General features: G+C 47.5%; 1 protein-coding gene across 1 annotated transcript in view; it reads left to right on the top strand.

Annotated features, from left to right (window-relative positions):
* The window catches only part of NOTCH4 (notch receptor 4), a 72,113-nt gene that overhangs the window by 10,037 nt on the left and 45,489 nt on the right, over window positions 1–16,587 (top strand). Inside the window, exons 4-13 of the mRNA XM_033915954.1 lie at window positions 5,349–5,687; window positions 6,208–6,330; window positions 9,076–9,312; window positions 9,700–9,855; window positions 12,508–12,693; window positions 13,820–13,933; window positions 15,264–15,377; window positions 15,515–15,748; window positions 15,972–16,082; window positions 16,324–16,516. Of these exons, the coding sequence (XP_033771845.1) occupies window positions 5,349–5,687; window positions 6,208–6,330; window positions 9,076–9,312; window positions 9,700–9,855; window positions 12,508–12,693; window positions 13,820–13,933; window positions 15,264–15,377; window positions 15,515–15,748; window positions 15,972–16,082; window positions 16,324–16,516 (1,807 nt within the window). The remainder of the gene's footprint in view (window positions 1–5,348; window positions 5,688–6,207; window positions 6,331–9,075; window positions 9,313–9,699; window positions 9,856–12,507; window positions 12,694–13,819; window positions 13,934–15,263; window positions 15,378–15,514; window positions 15,749–15,971; window positions 16,083–16,323; window positions 16,517–16,587) is intronic.

The following is a 16,587-nucleotide window of genomic DNA, read 5'->3' as shown; positions in this document are numbered from 1 at the left end:
AAGTAAAGCAAAATGCAGCACGGAGGGTAACTGGGGTAGGAGGGAGCGGAGACAGGCAACAAAAGTTTTCTTCCCCCCTTGCAACTTAGATGCATTCTACAAAAAAAGTGCATTAGAAAGAAAAGCAAATAGTGACAGGGAAATGAGAGAAGGCTTTTCACAGCGCTTACACAGACGCTGCCCAGCTAGGGAGATCGGCGGGGATGTGGCTCAGTCCCAGGTGGCTGCAGTTCACCAGCGGCTCGGTGCCAGAGCAGCTGGGAAGGAGGTGAAAGCAACAATGGAGCCGAGCAGCACTTGGAGAACCGTGGTGGACAATGGGAGGCCAGGGGGAAGCCGGGGGGACACTGCAAAGAGTGCCTAAGTGCTGCAGCACTTCCAAATGACCCCCCCCCAAAGCAGGAGCTGCAGTGAATGGCCAGCAAGAAGCAGCGCTGTCGCTCCTGCTTTAGGAGACCTGAAGGGAGGAGGGTTGGTCACCAAATCGGCCAGGCTGATTTAAAAAAAAAAGAGTGAATAGATTCGAATTGGAAATCGGGTAGCACTTGTATTGTGCAATTAATTCACATTGATTGTCCTTTTGTACTGTTTCCAAAAGAGGGAGCCATTGCCGCCTTATTTGAAATAGCTTTTCCATTGCTATGAACTCACATTGTGCTTTTGCGCTCTTTCCACCAGAGGGCGCTATTACTGCCTTATTCGCAATTGCTTTTCCTTTGCCATGCACTAACATTATACTTTTGCACTTTTTCCACCAGAGGGCGCCATTGCCGCTTTATTTGCAGTAGCTTTTCCTTTGCCATGCACTCACATTGATTGTCCTTTTATGCTCTTTCCACCAGAGGGCACCATTGCCGCCTTATTCACAATAGCTTTTTTCTTTGCCATGCACTAACATTATACTTTTGCACACTTTCCACCAGAGGGCCCATTGCTGCCTTATTCGCAATAGCTTTTCCTTTTCCATGCACTCGCATTGATTGTCCTTTTGCGCTGTTTCCACTAGAGGGCGCCATTGCCACCTTATTTTGAATACCTTTTCCGTTGCTATGCACTTACATTGTCCTTTTGCACTCTTTCCACCAGAGGGCGCCATTGCCATCTTATTTTGAATAGTTTTTCCTTTGCCATGCACCTACATTGTGCTTTTGCCTGTTTCCACCAGAGGGCGTCATTGCCGCCTTATTCGCAATAACTTTTCCTTTGCCATGCACAAACATTGATTGTCCTTTTGCACTGTTTCCACCAGAGGGCGCCATTGCTGCCTTATTTTGAATAGCTTTTCCTTTGCCATGCATTCAGATTGTCCTTTTGCGCTCTTTCCACCAGAGGGCGACATTGCCGCTTTATTCGCAATAGCTTTTCCTTTGCCATGCACTAACATTATACTTTCGCGCACTTTCCACCAGAGGGCGCCATTTCCGCCTTATTTCCAATAGCTTTTCCTTTGCCATGCACTCGCATTGATTGTCTTTAAGTGCTGTTTCCACCAGAGGGTGCCATTGCTGCCTTATTTTGAATAACTTTTCCTTTGCCATGCATTCAGATTGTCCTTTTGCACTCTTTCCACCAGAGGGCGACATTGCCGCCTTATTCACAATAGCTTTTCCTTTGCCACGCACTCACATTGATTGTCCTTTTGCGCTGTTTCCACAAGAGGGCGCCATTGCCGCCCTATTTGCAATAGCTTTTCCTTTGCCATGCACTTACATTGTCCTTTTGTGCTCTTTCCACCAGAGGGCGCCATTGCCATCTTATTTTTAATAGTTTTTCACTTACATTGTGCTTTTGTGCTGTTTCCACCAGAGGGCGCCATTTCTGTCTTATTTGCAATTGCTTTTCCTTTGCCATACATGAACATTGTCCTGTTGTGCTGTTTCCACCAGAGCGCTTTTTCCGCCTTTTTTGCAATAGCTTTTCCTTTGCAATTCTTTCACATTGATTGTCCTTTTGTGCTGTTTCCACCAGAGGGCGCTTTTTCCGCCTTTTTTTGCAATAGCTTTTCCTTTGCAATTTATTCACATTGATTGTCCTTTTGCGCTGTTTCCACCAGATGGCGCCATTGTCGTCTTTATTTGAAATATCTTTATCTTTACGATTCATTTACATTGATTGTCTTTTGTTACTGTTTCCACTAGATGGCTACCAAAAAAACAAACAAAACTGCCTAAAATACTAATATAACAGAGAGAAACCGATTGGCAAATCATTTCAAATCCCCTCAAAGAACCAGCGCCGGTGACTAACTGTTTTTTTAATGTAAATCATATTTATTAAATTTCAAATACAAGCAAGAGACACATCAGTACGGGCCAAAAATTAGTTAATAGCATATAATTTATAACTGTTCAGGCTCCAGGCAGGAAACCTATGGGTGACCAGCAGTAGAGAATGACACAGGGATAATTTTTTTCCTGTCCCCATGAGTTTTGTCACTGTCCCTGTCCCTGTCCCATTCCTGTAAGCTCTGCCTCAGACACTTATGATTTTAAAGTATTTTGAGGCTTGTGCAGATGAGGATGGAGCTTGCAGGAATGGGGCAGGGGCAGGAAAAGAGCTCATAGGGATGGGATGGGTAAATGAGTTCCTGCGGGGTCAGGGAAAAATTTGTCCCCGTGTCATGCTCTAAGCAGCACCAAATTAACGAACCTAAGTCCTGTCCATCATACGGTCCCTAAATTAATAATCAATAATGCATAAGTGCTGAGGGGAGAGAAGGGACAAAAGAGTGCATCCAAAATATTCAAAATGCTGAAAGATCTATGAAGATCAAAAAGTCACCAAAACTTATCTGAATCACAGCGGGTTCCTGGCAGGGCTCGACAGAGCTCCGTTTCTGTAACTTCATCACGAGCCGAGACACCAAAGTAGGTCCTGTGTGCAGACATAGGAAGACAAGAGTCTTTCAAGCAAAATAAACTCCCGTATGAAGGTGGCAAGGGAGCCCCTTCTGATGATTCAGACAAGTCTTGACCTGTTTTTGGGCCACCACGGGAGCGGACTGCTGGGCAGGATGGACCTGTGGTCTGACCCGGCAGAGGCACTACTTATGTTCTTATGTTCTTAAGGCATCATTACCACATGACAGTATTTGGAATAGCTTTTAAAGAGGTGAACAAATTTTCCAATATCCATATCTGCTGCAGAAAATACATATAGTTTTGGATGGCCAGTTAAGGTTTGCAATTTAAAAAGAGCATAAGAAGATAACTGTAACCCTACTGGGTCAGAGCAAGGGGTCCATCAAGCAGCATCTTGTTTCCAGTAGTGGCCAATTCAAGTTGCAAGTACCTGGCATAATCCCAAAGAGGTAAAAACAGATTTTATGCTACTTATCTTGGGAATAAGCAGTGGATTTAACCAAGTCCATCTTAATAATAGTTTATGGACTTTTCTTGTTAGAACGTGTCCAGCCCCTTTTTAAACCCTGCGAAGCTAACTGCTTCTACCACATTTTTTGGCAATGAATTTGAGTTTAATTACACGTTGAGAGAAGGAATATTTTCTCTGATTTGTTTTAAATTTGTACTTAGTACCTTCATTGCATACCCCCTAGCAGAGAATGACACGGTGGTTGTTACCAGCAGCTAGCTGCGGGTAACCCGCTGAAACAGTGCAAAAAAAAGGTCACCGTGAGTACAGGGACAAGGCTATTCACCGCCCCATGGAACGGTGAATGGTCTTGTCTCCGCAGACGAGCATGCAGTCCGGCAGCCCCCTCTCTCCCGCCGGCTGTCCAGCCGTGCATCTCCCTCCCTCCCTTTCCCTTACCTTCTCTTTGTGGCGATTTCACGTTGTATTGCAGCCGGAACCTTGAAGTCGCGTTGCATATGGCTGCTGGAAAAGTCTCCTCTGACGCAACTTCCTGTTTCCAGTTGCATCAGAGGAGACTTTTCCAGCAGCCAACGTGATGTGACTTCAAGGCTCCAGCTGCAATACAATGCGAAATCGCTACAAAGAGAAGGTAAGGGGAAGAGAGGAAAGGAGATGCACGGCTGGCCGGCGGGAGGGAGCTGTTGGACCGCGCAAAGGGTGCTGGGAGTGGGCGGATGGACTGGAGAAGACCCTGAAGCAACCTGAAGGGAACTGGGGAAGAATGAGAGGAGAGAAGACGCTGGGAAATGGGGAAGAAACAGTGGGGAGATGACGCAGGGAAATGGTGAAGAGAGAGAGTGGGGAGAAGATGCTGGGAAATGGTGAAGAGAGAGTAGGGCGAAGACACTGGGAAATGGGGAAGAGAGAGTGGGGAGAAGACGCTGGCAAATGGGGAAGAAAGAGTAGGGAGAATATGCTGGCAAATGGGGAAGAGAGAGTGGGGAGAAGATGCTGGGAAATGCGGAAGAGAGAGTAGGGAGAAGACACTGGGAAATGGGGAAAAGAGTGTAGGAATAAGATGCTGGGAAGAGAGAGTGGGGAGAAGACACTGAAGGGAAATAGAGAAGAGATAGTGGGGAAAAGTCACTGGGAAATGGGGAAGAGAAAATGGGGAGAAGATGCTGGAAAATGGGGAAGAGAGAGTCAGAGAAGAAGCTTCCGCCCACACACGCACATGACTGCATGAACACTCCGGCAGCTTTCAACAAGCTACTCAAACCTTAAAACACTCCACGAAGGTAAGGGGAGGGAGGGAGATGCACAGACCGCATGAGGTGTGCTGAAGGGCAGTGAGGTGGCAAGAGGGAAGGGTGGATTCTGCATGGATGAGAACAGGGCGGTGAAGGGGACGGCAGGGATGGGGCGGTGAAGGGGACAGTGGTCTAGTGATGGGGCAGTGATGGGGACAGATTTTTTCCCCGTGTCATTCTCTACCCCCTATTCCTAGTATTTTTGGAAAGAGTACGCTAGTGATTCACATCTACCTGTTCCACTCCTCTCAGGATTTTAGAGATCTCTATCTTATCTTCCCTCAGCCGTGTCTTCTCTGAGCTGCAGAGCCCTAGCTTCTTTAGCCTTTCTTCATAGGGAAGTTGTCCCATCCTCTTTGTCATTTTCATCACCCATCTCTGTACCTTTTCTAATTCTGCCATATCTTTCTTGAGATTCAGTGACCACAATTGCACACATAATTCAAGGTGCAGTTGCACCATGGAGCAATACAAAGGCATTCTCAGTCTGCACTGTTCAATATTGACTTCATAGTATAATACATGATATATGATTTTACATGTTATATAACATAGATGATATGAAATTCAAACTTTATGACATGGGTTATGATTTGGTATGTTCTATAAAACTGCTTATTGTGGATAAGATGCAATATAAGATATATATCATGAGTCAGCTATGATAATTTCTAGGAGTAGGATATTAGATATATAACATGGGCATGGTATGATATGTTTCAGGTAAGAACTGCCAGCAGATGGATTACTGCTCTGTGAATCGCTGTGCTAATGGGGGAAAATGCATCAACACATACCCTGACTTTGTCTGCCAGTGCCCCCCAGGCTTCGAGGGTGAGGCGTGCGAGCGGGACATCGACGAGTGCCAAGGAGACCCCAGCCCCTGCCAGAACGGTGGGGCCTGCCTGAACTGGGTGGGCTCCTATGAGTGTTCCTGTCCTTCTGGCTTCTCTGGCTCTGGTTGTGAGTTCCAGCTGGGGTCCTGTACCCCGTCTATGTGCCCTAATGGGGGCACCTGCCGACAGATCGGCCAGGGGCTCTTCGAGTGTGTATGCTCTCCAGGTGAGCTAACAACATAAAATGATGTTCATGAACTAATCGGTGGGCGAGGTGTAGTTACTCTTCTGCCTTTTCCCCTGGCAGCTCATACAGGACCATCTTGGTTTCTGGTACCACCTGAGAATATCTGTTTGCCCTCATTAAATATGGTTGACTTGGTAAGCTTGGATTCAGTGTATGTGCTCTCCAGAATGAGGGCGGATTGAGACATCCAGGTTTTACTTTCACTGAAAGCAATGGAAGTAAAACCCAGATATCCCAATTCATCCTCCTTTCTTCTGGAGCCATAAGGTAATCCTGAATAGGACCATCCTGATTTCTAATACCCACTTGAGAATAACCTGTTTGCCCCCATCAAACATGGCTGACTTAGTAAGCTTGGACTCAAGCCTGAATGTGTTCTAAACCAGAAATAAATATGGCTACTGCGTGGTGGCTTGCGCCAGTGATGGCAAAATGTGTCGAGGTGGAAGGGCGAGTCTTGCCGTGGTCTCATTTGTGCCCTTTCCAACTTTTCCTGCAGGTTTTATGGGGCCACAGTGTGAACAGAACGTGGATGATTGTTCAGGACACCTCTGTAAGAACGGTGGACAGTGCGTAGATGGTGTCGGCACATATTCATGCAGCTGTCCAGAACAATGGACAGGTGAGCACCCCGTCACCTGGGGGTGTCCATTCTTATGGCAATTCTTAGGTTGAGGATTGAGGATTAGGGGAGTCCTTGGACATCACACATAGAGAGTTTTAATGTTTCTGGGAGAGGAGAGAATTGAAAGCTGCCAGTCCTAGTTTGAAATAGGTTTTCTTAAGAGTCCTGATGGATACCATACCGAAATGGATAAGATGCGTTCTCCAGATAATCTTGATATAATTGCCAGACATGCTGCCTTATGGGTAGTATTTAAAACTGAATTGAAGAAGCAGGCTATATGAAAACTGCATTTTGAGAAAAAGCAGGCGTTGTTATGTGGTCAGAAAGCGAATGTGTTTCCAGACGTCTCCAGGCAAACTCAGTTTAGAAGAAAGTTGTTCCTACATCTTAAGTCCAAGGTTTTGGCAGTGGGAGCAACTTTCTTCCTCAAATTTCCATGTAAATGTCTGATTACCTATCCAAGTGATAAATATCTGGTCCTGGGTCCTATTCAGTTAGAAGATTTCCTCAAAGATAAAACCTCTTTTGAAAGTTTCTCAAATGCTTTATTTAAAGTTTCTAGGTTGAGGATAAATTGTGACAAATGAAAAAGAAAATGGACAATTGGCCTGTTCCTGATGGAAAAATGTTTAAGTTAATATAATTTCCTGTGCTAAACGGACCGGGCAACTCCAAAAATGTGTCCTTTATCTCTGAAAAAAGAAAAAAAAATATTTTTTTTTTCGTTTTTGCTATTAGGAAATTGGGTCATGAGGGCATAGACAGGGGGTGGGTAAGCAGAGTGGGCAGACTTGATGGGCTGTAGCCCTTTTCTGCCGTCATCTTCTATGTTCTATGTTTCTATGTTTCTATTTGGCTTGCTTGATTTTTTTTATTTTCTTGTATTTTTGTTATTGTTTGTAACAAATATTAATTTTTTTTTTTTTTAAAGAGTACTGATGAATACAGTAGCAAAGATGATATAACCATGTTTTCCACCTCGATATCTTTCTTGCTGTGACACAAAGGCAGTAGAGACTGGAGGGTTACAAAGAGAAATTAGAACCACTGGGTATAAGTTTCAAGTTTATTTAAAATTTGTTTAATCGCCCTATCATATATTCAGGGCAATGTACAGTTCTAAAAAAATAATTTATAACAATACACAGGGAAACAAAGAGTTCATATAGCAAATGCATGACTTTCAAAACAGACGGGACTATTCGATAAATAGGATAGAAATACAATAATTGGAGGCAGATGCACCAATCAAGGAGAATTACAAAAGGAGGGATTTTTTTTTTAATTTGGTTTTGTTTATAAAAAAAAAAAAAGAATGGATTTTACTTCAATTTGGAGATGACTGAGGCTGAAGGTGCTTCTGTGACCTCAAGGATCAGCGCAGAAAGTGGGAAGGGGTAAAACGTGGACCTCATGGACCTGACAGACCTCGCAAATCTAAACCCGCACGTCTTTAAAAATCTGAGGTCCGTGCCACTTGTAGTTAAGTTTCTGGCTCTGACAGACCTCAGTGACAATTTAGCTCTGACGGATCCGTCTCAGCTTAGGGAGGGAAAAGTATTAGGATCCGTCAGAGCTAAAATGTCTTTCCTGCGCCCGAGGAACCAGAGTTCTTGCCAGAATAAGTAATCAGTCAGTGTAAATTATTCAGGGATGGGAAGACAGATCGCCAGAAATAGGTGTGCCTGCTACAATGTCTGAGGATATTTCGATTAAAAGCCTCAGAACTGTTTGGGCTGATTCATTCTTGCCACTGTTTTCCGCTTACACCCTGCGCGTCAGCTCTGACCGCTGCAACGTGTCAAACCCCAATTCCAACCTGCACCAAAGCCCGGAGACGTCACTCCTGGACGGCAAAGCTCTCCCATCCCCACAACGGCAGTCTCTGGCTCTGACAGACCTCGGTGACAATTTAGCTCTGACGGATCCTAATACTTTTCCCTCTCTATGCTGAGACAGATTCGTCAGAGCTAAATTGTCACCGAGGTCTGTCAGAGCCAGAAACTAACTACAAGTGGCAGGGACCTCAGATTTTTAAGGACGTGCGGGTTTAGATCCATGAGGTCCGTCAGATCCATCAGGTCCGCGTTTTACCCCTTCCCACAGAAAGTTTCCATTAGAGCCATGTCCACTACAAAACACATGTGATGTCCAAGGACTAGAGGTCTGCACGGGAACGGGGTGCGCGGGAATCCCGCGGGTCCCGTGGGGGTCCCGTGGGAATCCCCCCTAACCCACGGGACTCCCATGAGGACCCCCCTCTGGCACACGGGACTCCCACGGGGATCCCCCTCTAGCCCACGGGACTCCCACGGGGATGAAAGGCTTTGGAAGCAGGGTTCGTCCATATAATATAATGGACACGTCAACCTTAGTAAAAGAGGGGGTTTATAAGTTAATTACCTGAACAGAAAGCAAAAAAAGGGTTCCACCAAAGAGATTCCACAAGGAAAACAGCAGCGCCAACACAAAAGAAACTGTGGAATTGATGATCCTGTCAGAAGTACTTGCTGCTTTTTATGGGGACGGGCGGGGATGGAGGCAATTCCTTGCGGGGATTGGTGGGGACGGAGAGGATCCTGGCGGGGACGAAGAGGATTCTGGTGGGGACGGGCGGGGATGAGTAGGATTTCTGTCCCCGTGCAACTCTCTACCAAGGACACCCGCCCCCCCCCCCCCCTCAATCCTCAATCCAAATAACTTTTTCTCTATTTCTCCCCATCATCTTCTCCCATCCAGGCTGGGACTGCTCTCAAGACGTAGATGAGTGTCGAGTGCTACACTCCAAAGTCTGCCAGAACGGGGGCACCTGCCACAACCTCCCGGGGGGTTTCCGGTGCGTGTGTGTGAACGGTTGGACGGGGACCACCTGCGGCGAGAACATCGACGACTGCGCCTCCGCCACCTGCCACGAGGGATCTATCTGCATCGATCGTGTGGGCACCTTCTCCTGCCTGTGCCCACCGGGCAAGACAGGTGTGTGGGGTGATTAACATTGGTTAGACATGGGGGGGTCATGCAGGTAGTACAATAATTGTGATGGGAGGAGAGGTTGGCTAATAGACTAACTAGGAAGCCTCTCTGTGGGTGGTCTCTGACATGTTAGAGGGGGGTTAAGTGTATCATCATCGGAACGCTGCCTTGGGCAAAGGTCGTTTTGGACACCCTCCTCCTCATTTAGGGTCATAGGTTCATAGACAGATTAAAAAGGGCAGCAAGAAGCCCCCGCCTCCTCCTCTCAGATCGGTGCCTGGGGCAGTCAAGCGTTTATCCCACTCCTGGTGACGGCTGAGCCTAGAAGGTTCACTTCCTTGGCACAACACATGACTTCTGATCCCTTTTTCGTGTTTCTGTGCCTTCCAGGTCTCCTGTGTCACCTGGACGACGCTTGCCTCAGTAATCCGTGCCACGCTGATGCCTCCTGTGACACCAACCCCCTGAAGGGCTCCGCTATCTGCACCTGCCAGACTGGCTTCACCGGGCCCACCTGCCGACAGGACCTAGATGAATGCCGCATGGGTAAGCCCATCACCAGAGTCGCGGACAGAGAGGAGTACCCCCTGCCTAGGGCGGGTACAGGGCTGTGGCAGAAAAGGCAATCAGCTGCGGTCCCCTCCCCTCCCGTTTGCTGGTCGGTGTGGTCAGCCAGAAGGCTGGCCTCACTGGCGCCCTGGGCCCGGTATGAGAATGTGCTGGAATTCAGGGAGCTGGGTATAGGCTGTCGTGGGCAGGGAGGGGGGGTTAATTTTCCAATCGCGTACCCCAGGTAAATTGATTTGATTGAAAACTGGCGCAGAGTTCCCGGCCTGTGTCATTTTACCCGCCTTAAAGGTATATTCCCGGAGGTGCATTTACAGTCAAGGTGAGAAACGTAGAATGCCTGGCAGGAAGCACTAGCGCCAACCGTGCCCAGGGGCGGATGCCAGCATGCAAGGGAGTTTTACGCACGTGGAAAGGCATTTTTGTTAGTGCGTTTAAGTCTGACTTTGGACGCTTCCTGCTAGACGTCCAAAGTCGGATATGGAAAAAACCAGCTATTTTGGAATGTTCTGGAAGTCTCCCCTCCACCCCCCAATTTTTTTTTTTTAAATTGCCGACATGGACGCCTTGTCCGACAAGATGGCTAACTTTATGCGCCATTTTCTACCACAAATGCGTCCAAGCGTCCAAATGCAGATCATTTGGATGTGGGAGGGGCCAGCATTATAACGGACTGGCCACACAGACATGACAACAGAGCAGCGGGACACTGCTGTGAACTTCACATAAAGAGTGCCAGAAGTACATCTCACCAAAAAAAAAAACCCCTTACAATTTATGCTGGGCCCTCCAAAACTCCCCCCAAACCTACTATTCCCACTTGTCTTCCACCCCAATAGCAGGTGACACCTATTTGGAAGCAAAGTTTTAGTGGCCTCACACTTTCCATCATAAATGTAGTGGTTATGGGCTTGGGTCCTCCTCTCCATGGTTCACTAGCCGCCCTCCCCCCCCCCGTGTGATGCTGTACTAGGCTTTCCCATACCAGATGCTGCTGAAATGTCCTGTCTAAATTAGATTGTAAGCTCTTCTGAGCAGGGACTGTCTATTGTATGTTAAAATGTACAGCGCTGCAAACGCCTTTCACCGTTATAGAAATGATACATAGTAGTAGTAGGAGCAGGGTCTGTGAGCATTAGGGGAGGGTGGGGGAGCAGTGGTCATCTGCTCAGTTTGGGCCCCTTTGAGGCAGTTCGCATCTAAAACAGGTCTAAGTTCCCTCTAGGACGTCATGGGAAAAGCTTCGATTATCGCTGCAGGATGTCCAGGCCTGTGCCCGCCCAATGCCCGCCCACAACACGCCTTCCAGTATGCCCCTTTGAGCTCTGGACACCCAGCGGCTTAGAAGTCCTGCTGGACATCCAGAAAGTTGGTTTTGAATATCGGCGCTTGGATGCTCCGGTTATTAGGATGTCCAAGGGCCGACTTACGTGATTTCTATTGCATATCGTAGGCTGTCCCATAACAGTTGGTTTCTTCTGCATGTTTGTTTGATATTACAGTATATTGAAAAGATTGAACTCTGTCTGTTTGGTTTTCAATTCCTTTTTATTGAGGTTTTTTTTTTTCCTTGAAAATTTATTGAAGATTTTCAAAAATACAGAAATAAAAAATAAACAAAACAGGTCAACAATAAATGGTTACCATAATCAAGACAAAAGAATTCTAGAAATATATATAAAGGAAAAAATTATGTGTATATATATCACAATAATATTGTCATTGGATTCTTGTGATAATCAAAAAGAGATAGGGGAGGAGAGTGATAAAAAGGGGAAGAGGAAAGAAAGGGAGAGGAGAGAGTGATAAAGAAAAAGCCGAAGGGGGGGAAGAGGATCTTAAATCAGGGGAAAGAAAAAAGGGAAAAAGGGGGGAAGGAAAAAGAGAGATCCCCCAGAGGCCAAAGAGAAAAAGAAGAGAAGGAAGAAAAGAGGAAGAAAGTGGAAACAGAGAGCAGTAATATACTCAGATGTATTGAGTTCTCAAAGAGAGTCCAAATAATCTGTAAAAGCGGCCCATTTAGTGTGAACATTAGCAGAAAGAGGCATTTCGGAGGAGATCAATAACTCGCGTTTATGTTGTAATAAGACTGATTTTTTTTTTCTTAATGCATCTTTACAAGAAATTTTCAAAGGCCAGAACCTGCCTGCGTTCCCTTTTAAAAATCCAAGCTAAGTCCGTATGTTAAACTTGCTCACTCGACTTTCACTTGACTGAAATTCTTGACTCCTTTGATTCCTTTCGCTGAAGGAAGGGAGAGTTTGAATTGTTGGCTGCCTCTTGCATAGGAGAATCGATAAGCATTTAGAACCAATGCCAGGAAGTTCTTCTTCACCCCGAGAGTGGTGGACACATGGGACGCACTCCTGGAGGTTGTGATAGGGCAGAAGACACTACAGGGATTCAAAGAAGGTTTGGATAAATTCCTGAAGGATAAGGGGATTGAGGGATACGGATAGAAGTAGTGATAGGTTTTAGGATGAGGCAGGGACCACTTGACAGGTCATGGACCTGATGGGCCGCCGCGATGGACCTCTGGTCTGACCCAGTGGAGGCACCTTCTTATGTTCTTATGAATGTATCCTCCTGGTGCTGCTTGATGACTCCCTCCCTCCTTCACGCTCTCTGCAGGTGCTGATCCCTGTGAACACGGGGGTCGCTGCGAGAACACCGTCGGCTCCTTTTTGTGCCGGTGCCAGCCTGGTTACACCGGTACCCGCTGCGAGAGTGACATGAACGAATGCCAGTCTCAGCCCTGCCAGAACCGAGCCACCTGCCTGGACTTGCTGGCCCACTTCCAGTGCCTGTGTGTGCCTGGTGAGAGCCAGCCAGGATGTCTAATTGTTCCCTTTTTCCTCTCACACTCTCCTTGTTGTTTTCTCTGTGTCTCTCTCTCTTGCTCCGTTCCTCCTTCGCACCCTCTCGGAGTCCTTTCTCTCTATCCTCCTCCTCTGTATCTTTTTCAGCCTTCTTTCAGATGCCCCATCTCTCCCTCTCTGTTTCCTATCGTTCCTCCCTCTCTCTCTCTCTCACATAGTTCTCTTTCCTCTCACACTCTCCTTGTTGTTTTCTCTGTGTCTCTCTCTCTTGCTCCGTTCCTCCTTCGCACCCTCTCGGGGTCCTTTCTCTCTATCCTCCTCCTCTGTATCTTTTTCAGTCCTCCTTTCAGATGCCCCATCTCTCCCTCTCTGTTTCCTACCGTTCCTCCCTCTCTCTCTCTCACATAGTTCTCTTTCCTCTCACACTCTCCTTGTTGTTTTCTCTGTGTCTCTCTCTCTTGCTCCATTCCTCCTTCGCACCCTCTCGGGGTCCTTTCTCTCTATCCTCCTCCTCTGTATCTTTTTCAGTCCTCCTTTCAGATGCCCCATCTCTCCCTCTCTGTTTCCTACCGTTCCTCCCTCTCTCTCTCTCACATAGTTCTCTTTCCTCTCACACTCTCCTTGTTGTTTTCTCTGTGTCTCTCTCTCTTGCTCCATTCCTCCTTCGCACCCTCTCGGGGTCCTTTCTCTCTATCCTCCTCCTCTGTATCTTTTTCAGTCCTCCTTTCAGATGCCCCATCTCTCCCTCTCTGTTTCCTACCGTTCCTCCCTCTCTCTCTCTCACATAGTTCTCTTTCCTCTCACACTCTCCTTGTTGTTTTCTCTGTGTCTCTCTCTCTTGCTCCGTTCCTCCTTCGCACCCTCTCGGGGTCCTTTCTCTCTATCCTCCTCCTCTGTATCTTTTTCAGTCCTCCTTTCAGATGCCCCATCTCTCCCTCTCTGTTTCCTACCGTTCCTTCCTCTCTCACATAGTTCTCTTTCCTCTCACACTCTCCTTGTAGTTTTCTCTGTGTCTATCTCTCTTGTTCCGTCCTTCCTTCCCACCCTCTCGGTGTCCTTTCTCTCTGTCCTCCTCTGTATATTTTCCTTTCCTCCTCTCTCACACAAGTTCTCTCCCCCTACAGGGTACGAAGGGGTGCTGTGTGAGATTGACACGGACGAGTGTCTCAGTGATCCCTGTCTGAATGGGGGCATTTGCATCGATCAAGTCAACGATGTGAGGTGCCAGTGTCCGCCAGGTAAGTAACCCTGGAATAGAACAAGTAACCTAAGATTCTTATTTTGAAAGATGAAGTATGGGAATTGAGTTCCTTATGGCAAATTTGAGCACCGGTCACCGATATGTCTTTTTACGGTCCGTGCTTAGTTTGTAATGTATGTATTGATGGGCTTTTTTTTTTTAAATTGTGTATGTATTTATTGCAACTTGCTTTGTAAACTATTAACTATAAACTATAGTGCAGTGCAGAGAATGATGAGGGGACAAACCTATCTCCATCCCGTCCCTGTGAGGTTTGTCGCTATTGCTGTCCCTGCCCCATTCCTGTAACCTCTGCCTTAACTGCCCAAACCTCGAACACTTATGATTTTAAAGTGTTTGAGGCTTGTGCAGATGAGGACAGTGCTTGCAGGAATGGGGCGGGGACAGAGAAATAATTTGTGGGGACGGGATGGGAAAAGGTGTCCCCGTGTCATTCTCTAGTGCAGTGGACTGAGACCCTGGGAAGCTGGATTCGATTCCCACTGAAGGCCCTAGTGACCCGGGTACAGAACGTAGATTGTGAGCCCACTAGGGGCAGAAAAAGTACCTGTATATAGTATGTGTACAGTGCTGTGTACATCTCGTACTACTATAGAAATGTTATGTGTGGAAGGAGCGGGGAGTGGAGAGGGCGAAGTGCAGGAAGAGAGAACGGGAGGCAGAGAACATCCTAGATCCAGTGGTCTCCAACTCAAACCCTTTGCAGGGCCACATTTTGGATTTGGAGGTACTTGGAGGACCTCAGAAAAAAAATAGCTAATGTTTTATTAAAGAAATGACAATTTTGCATGAGGTAAAACTCTTTTTAGTTTATAAATCTTTCCTTTTGGCTAAGTCTTAATAATAATATTGTCATTTATAGCTAAAGAGACGTATGATCAAGAAACCGTTTTATTTTACTTTTGTGATTATGATAAACACACCAAGGGCCTCAAAATAGTACCTGGCAGGCCGCAAGTGGTCCCCGGGCCGCGAGTTTGAGACCACTGTTATAAAGGGAGCAAAGTAAAATTTAGAGAAACATACTTACATTATGGACTCATTCACAAACAAAGACTCCTCGCCCAATACATCTGCTGGACAAATGAAATAACCCCCCCCCCCACTCCCCCCAGTCCTAGTGCACCCTGTCTTATGAAGACTGGGCACATACAGGGCTGCATCCTCTGTATAAGGCAGTCTGTCTCATAAGGCTTTGCACAAAAACTTCGGTCTTTTCTGAGCTGCCAAGTGACCCCTCCCCAGTCCACTGTCTGCTACATAAAGGCGCTTCTTAAAATAATGGATTTTTTCCTTTACCTTCACAGGGTTCAGTGGTTCCAGGTGCCAGAGTGACATGGATGAGTGTATCAGTGGTCCGTGCCAAAACGGTGGCCATTGCCTGGATAAGCCAGGATACTTTGAGTGCCAGTGTCTGGAAGGTTGGTCTGTCGAGACCCCCAACTCTTACTCTTTCACAGACATTCTAGTGTTGACCCCTGGTGACCCCATGTCCTATCCCACTTCTGCTGCAAAGCTCTGACCTCTTAACGTTATCCCTTTCCTTATCTCTCACCAGGGTTCAAGGGCCTCTTGTGCCACCTGGAGGTCGACGAGTGCACAAGTGGCCCCTGCCACCACGGGCACTGTGTGGATGGCGTAGCAACCTTTACCTGTGACTGTGCACCTGGGTACGTGGGCCCGCTCTGTGCCGAGGAGCTCGATGAGTGCCTGAGCATGCCCTGTCATCATGGAGGGAGTTGCAAAGACCTAGTGAATGGGTATCGGTGTCTGTGTCCGACGGGAACCTCTGGTGAGTCTCTGGGCGCTTCTCCCTCCACTGCGTTAAAGGACACAACTGACCATCAAGAGGGCACAGCGCCACCTAGTGGGAGTAGCACGCAGCTAGACGGTGTCTCAGGCCACTGAAATTCTGACTCTGCGCCCAAGGAGTCTACTCTTATCCCCTCCCCGGGTCCTCGTTCCCTACTGCACCGGTAACAGGTTTTCTCCTTTCTTCTTACCCCTCTCGGCAGGCGAACACTGCGAGACCGATGTGGACGAATGCGCCAGTGATCCTTGCGTGCATGGACACTGTGAGGATGAGACGGCGGGATTCAAGTGCGACTGCTTCGCGGGCTTCACAGGCAAGTGCATGTCTGTCCCGGGAGGTGGGCGTTGCACCAGACCCTGACTTGGGATTACCTGCTGGCTGGTAAGAGACAGTCGGGCCTCAGGTGATCTCTGGTCCATATCCCGAGGCCCTGTGACCTCTGTGTTTCTCGGCCCCTGATTTCTGTCTGTTGAGAGATTCCTGGGCGCTCTCTTCCTTTTCTCTCTGGGGTGGCAGTTTTGGGGGTTACCGGCTCCCCTCTCCTTCCTGCGCAGGTTCTCTCTGTGAGCTGGAACTGGATGAATGCATCTCGAACCCCTGCCAGAACGGGGGAACGTGTGAAGATGGGGAAAACATTTTCTCGTGCCACTGCCTCCCAGGGTACCTCCTCCCTTACTGCTCCCTCCCGGAAGACAACTGCACAGATACCCCCTGCGTCCACGGGACCTGCCACAGCACCAGCTATGGGTGAGACACGGGAATGCTTTTTTACACCGGGGCAGGTAGCGTGGACGAGGCAAGGGAGATAGGAGGGGTGC

Source organism: Geotrypetes seraphini, chromosome 12 (genome assembly GCF_902459505.1).
Source record: "Geotrypetes seraphini chromosome 12, aGeoSer1.1, whole genome shotgun sequence".
Lineage (NCBI taxonomy): Eukaryota > Metazoa > Chordata > Amphibia > Gymnophiona > Dermophiidae > Geotrypetes > Geotrypetes seraphini.
Note: the sequence above shows the minus strand (reverse complement) of the source record. Positions and strands in the feature narration are given on the sequence as shown.